Here is a 5,262-nt window from a genome sequence, read left to right as displayed (position 1 = left end):
CCCAGATATCTACTGCAGATACCTACTGGCTCCTCATGCTAGAAACAAGGGGAGATGCTGGCCTCAGGGCACAGAACAGCCCCCAACAACACTGAAACGTCTCACATAATGTCAATACAATATTTCCTTTCTTTCTAATTAAACCAAATATCAAATCATTCCATCACCAGACATGAAGTGAAGAAAGAAAAGAAAGAAAAAGGAAGGAAGGAAGGAAGGAAGGAAAGAAGGAAACGAAATAAATAAAGAAAGAAATCTTATTTTTTTGTTTGCTTGGTTATTGGGGTTTTTGCTTACCTTAGTTCTCTATGCTTTACTTAAAACCCCATTTTCCAAAATCCAAAATTTAAAATTTTTTGCTATAATAGCTATGAAATCCAAGATGGAAAGGTGTACAAACTCAGGAAGATGATTCATTCTACTCAACACTATAATTTCAACAAAGAAATGTGTGGCATTTAGTCCCTGAAGGCATTCAGAGAATGCCTTCAGCAAAGATTTTCATAAAGCTGTTGATTTTCTTTACTGAAGATATTCATTACTAGAGATTTTTCCTTTGGTGAGAGTACTTCCAACTACTTTTTCCTCCGTTGGTCACTGGTCTATTGGATCAGTCTGCTGTGTTTCATCCTTAACAAGAAATTTAAAGAAAACATATCCCATTCCAGTCAAACTTTAGCTTTATTTTCTCTACTTTTCTCTCATTCTTGAAAATCATAACTCTAAATTCTAATACACAAGTTCCCTAGAATAGACACATTACATTTCAAGCACCCACTTTCTGGTCACAATATTCCTTACTATTGAAAAATTTTTCTATCTTTATTGCATAATTTCTAGTAACTTTCCATTCAAATCCATGATGGCAGGGGGAAAAAAATCTATTATTCTGTCCATCCCTGAATCACCACTTAGTTCTAAGTAGAGTACCTAGTACATAATTTGAACTCAACATTTCCCCCCAAAAATCAGATGCGTTAAAACAAAAACATGTTCAAGCGTTGGTATGTACCTTAGAAGAATGATGAGAATCATGATGTTCTCATTTTATGAAAACTGAGAGCCTCAAATATTCTTCGACTAAGTGAGTTTCTAATTTCACATTATGAAAAATGTGTTGGTTTCCAAAGACGTTTTTCCAGATGTACAAAGTATCTGATAAGTCTAATAAATGATCAAGACTTTATAGGATATAAATTATGATATAAGTGGCTAGCTGTTGATATTCTTCATCCTTTCAAAGACTCCAAGCACAAGGAATATAATGAAACATGAGTAGACTTTCAACAACCTGTAATTATCAGAATTCCGTTCTTTTCTTTGTAGAACTTCCCCACCTCAGATTTACCCAGAGCACAGTGCATTCAGATCAGATTTACAGATATTCCACCTGTGAAAACTGTCCAGATCTTTAAAATACCCTGTTTCTTCATCAATAAGACACATTATATCCTGGGCATAGCTTCACTCCAGGGCTGACTTGGATGGCAGAGCCATCTCTCTTGCAATTGGCCATTGGGTGGAGGCGACTACCTCCAGGGACCTCAGATTCAGATTTGGGCAGTGACCCCTGTCGTGAAAAAGACACAGGGAGTCATTTTTCACTATTCATGGAAACTGAGCCTAGACGACATTCTATGTTATAGTATAGTGTTGGAGATCTAGAAAGTCACATGAGGAAAGGACATTGAATTCAGAACCCGCAAAGTGGTAAGCTCTCAAACTCAGAGAGTAGACTGGGCTTTTCATCCCATTCTTGTATCTGCATCAACTATGGCACTAGAGAGCACCTTTAAGCACTAATCCTTGCTCCTTTCCACTAAAAATTGTGGCACCGCTGATCATACCGAAAACATAATGCATTTCTCTTCTTCTTTAACACTTACCACCATACACTGCAGTATTTCTTCTGACTGGCATCAGTTCATTTGACATGAAATGCCAAAATACCCTCCTCTCCACTACTTCAAACTTCACACTCTTCCCCCAGGAAACTTTTTATCCTTCCACAGCAATTATCTGCCTAAATGTGTCTTAATTGATTCTCTTTTTTGTTGTTGTTATCACGTTTAGAAAATAAACACTCTGAGAACAGGAAACTCTGCTACAATTTTGCTCCTGTATCTTCAGTATGTGGGGCTGTTCCTTATCAAACACATTCAAAGATATTTGTCAAACAAGTGACTTAAATCAATTTCTTCAAGTTTAATATATGCAAACAAATATTTGCACTTCCATCCATATGCACATGATACGGCACCACATTTTTCCCCTCCTTATCCTTCCATTAGCCGTTCATGAATAATCTAACTCTGCTTCTAATTTCTCATTAACCCTAGTAACTCTCTCAGCCATGCCATTCATCTAGTCAGCACTCAGACCGCATCTCCTCTCTCTTGGGCTTCTGTCTTAACCCCCTGAATAGGTGTCCTTCCTCCTTCTCTTCCCCCTGCACCCAGCTTCATTCGGAACACAGTGCAATTCCCAGGGCACAGTTCTGAAATACTGTGTAATTTCTTTTGGGTTGTGAGTGCCTGAGCAGGAGAGAATTGGGAAATAAGTGAAGAAGACATCTCTGATGCACGAGGAGAGGAAATGTTTGTATTATATCAAAGAAGAGCCTAGGGTCATGAAGCATATTGTCAGCCCAATTTTCTAGAGTAGCCATAACACCTCAAAAGGAAGGAGTAATTCACAAGCAAGAACACAGAGATTTGTTAGAAGCAAAGAATCGTTTTTATTGAGAGTGAGTTTTTTTGTCCAACTGTAGGATGTAGGGATCCCTGGGACAGTCCTAACACGGAATCCAGATTAAAGGAACAAAGACCAATATTTAGGAAGTAGTCAGATGATACCACACAGCCTCACTAACGTTCACTGGGGGTCAAAGCCTCTGTCAAATATGCAATTTCCTGGATGTAGAATACTTGGGGTACGGATTCTTGCTTCAGCTGTCGCTTTGGTGGTGTCATTTCAGAAGCAAATGGGGCTTGGAGAGCAATGATCTAGCAGCAAGAAGAATAACATCTTCTGTAGCAAAGTGGCCGGTAGCCACAGCAGCCAGAGCCAGAGCCATATCCACAGCCACAGCAGGAGCCTTTTCCACAGCCCCATCCTGAGCCATAGCCACAGCCACAGCCTGAGCCATAGCCGTAGCTGCAACGGGAGCCATAGCCACAGCCACAGCCTGAGCCATAGCCACAGCCACAGCCCGAGCCATAGCCACAGCCACAGCCTGAGCCATAGCCGTAGCCGCAACGGGAGCCATAGCCACAGCCACAGCCTGAGCCATAGCCACAGCCACAGCCTGAGCCATAGCCACAGCCACAGCCCGAGCCATAGCCACAGCCATAGCCCGAGCCATAGCCGCATCCGCAGCCATAGCCACAGGAGTTCCCGTAGTTACAACACATGTTGTTAGGAGAGGAGGATTCAGGTGGTTTGCAAGTGAATGTGTGGTGAAGTGTGGTCCCTACTTCACTTGGACCTTTTTATACTGCCAGTAATTGATAGAGCATACCATTCATCCCCTGACTTACCCAACAAGTATGTAAACAACTGTGTAGTGACTGTGCCTTGTCAAGAATCAATAAAGCTCAAAAAAAAAAAAAATGAACTCTTTATTTTGGAAACTCCTATTTTATTCAAAGAGCAACATTTTAATTTGTTCTGCCAAAGAATTGTCTGAGTAGAATCATGTGCTCTATGTACCACGGACACTCGACTTCACAAGCTCCCATTATTTAATCCACCTGATACAACAAGGTTGGGGACAATTTTAGACAAATTGTCCCTTTCAATCTCTCTTCTTTCCTGTAAGATCCACCTCTGCCTGTAGGGAAGGAAATAACTGCCATCTCCTTTCTGAAATCATTACAATGTCTTACCAGGCTTTCCCACCCACTCTGGACTTCCATGCCCCATCCCTTGTTCAATTCTCCTCAAATTCCAAGAAGCAGCTCAACATCTGATAACTCACTCCCTTTCACTGGCACACGGACTATAAGTGTGGAATAGCACGTTTTATATAAGTGTGTCCTCCTATATTTACTCCTGTCATATACCAGGCCAAGTAAGGTCCTGGGGGAGAGAGCAACCCTCCTTTACTGTTTCTTTTTTAGCTATGTAAGTGTTGTTATGCAGAGCCTTTTACAGCCAAACCACTTTATTTGGATGAGAAAACAGAATACCTCAATTAAGCCAAAAACTAAACTTTTTCCAATGCAGATGTTTCACATGATAAGTTATGCAGGGTTTCACATGATAAGTTTTCAGTGCATTCAAGTATTCCCTTCTACTACCAGTACTGTTCATTGCACCTTTGGTTCAGAAGCTGACAGTGAATGAATAACTTTAAGATACCTGCAGCAAAACTCCCCTTCAGTGCCTGACACTTTATGACATAAAGGAGCCCATAAGTCAACTTTAACCCCTATTTATATATCCATTTCATGCTATTCAGGGTTACCCATTTAACATAAGTCCTCAATCTCTGACAAAAATGTTCATTGTGATTTTGTTACATAACCTATTCCTTTTCTTCCAATTTATTCTATCACACTTACCTTTTCAACATAGAGAAAAGGAAAGTGAATGTCATTTCTAATTCTAGCAATATTTTTCTTGCTCCCCTTAATTCTCAGTTATAAAACTTACTTATACTCAGTTCTACAGGATGCCTTTCTTTGCTGCTAATATTTGGATTGAATGATCTTCCTCTTTGCCCCTCCCTATATGAAGACAAATGTCATAGACCTTGCCCAAGTTTGTTGAAACTCTGTCTCCTTCACTAATCACCACATGACATTCTTGAGGAAACATTGTCCATTCCACATTAGAACTTTTAGGCAGAGCTGGTGTTTGGTTCACATTTTATGTAAGATAAATTTAAGAAACCATGGAAGTTAATTTATAGACCCAAAATGAAGCCAGTTCTGGGAATAAAGAACTGTAGCAAGGTGTTTTGATGCCACATTGAATTAATGGTCTTGCTGCTGAAGACCAAAACATTACCAGATGCAGAACACAGCACTTGTTTGTTTGTTTTAACCTTCAAATTCCTGCCACATTCCAAAAATGTCTAATATGTATGACTTCCTTCTTTATTTTCTCTCATCAGTTTTTAATTGATATTTACAGCCTCAGCTGAACCATTGTAATTCTGCAGGAAGATACCTGTAATTAACACTGAGATCTGATATATATGTATCTATATATATATAACCTCAGTACCACCCATGCATTACCTCAGTTACAAAATTC

The 5,262-nt window shown here is 39.7% G+C and overlaps 1 protein-coding gene across 1 annotated transcript; it reads right to left on the bottom strand.

Annotated features, from left to right (window-relative positions):
- Positions 1-3,005: 3,005 nt before the first annotated feature.
- Positions 3,006-3,413, bottom strand: LOC309852738 (uncharacterized protein; the record flags this gene model as incomplete). The annotated part of the gene is made up of 1 exon (XM_082709926.1): positions 3,006-3,413. The coding sequence occupies one exon, from the start codon at positions 3,411-3,413 to the stop codon at positions 3,006-3,008; it is 408 nt and encodes a 135-aa protein (XP_082566052.1).
- Between the last annotated feature and the right edge of the window lie 1,849 nt (positions 3,414-5,262).

The sequence above is a fragment of the Mustela nivalis genome (genome assembly GCF_964662115.1).
Source record: "Mustela nivalis genome assembly, chromosome: 1".
NCBI lineage: Eukaryota > Metazoa > Chordata > Mammalia > Carnivora > Mustelidae > Mustela > Mustela nivalis.
The sequence above is the reverse complement of the archived record's forward strand: the minus strand, read 5'-3'. Positions and strand labels throughout refer to the sequence as shown.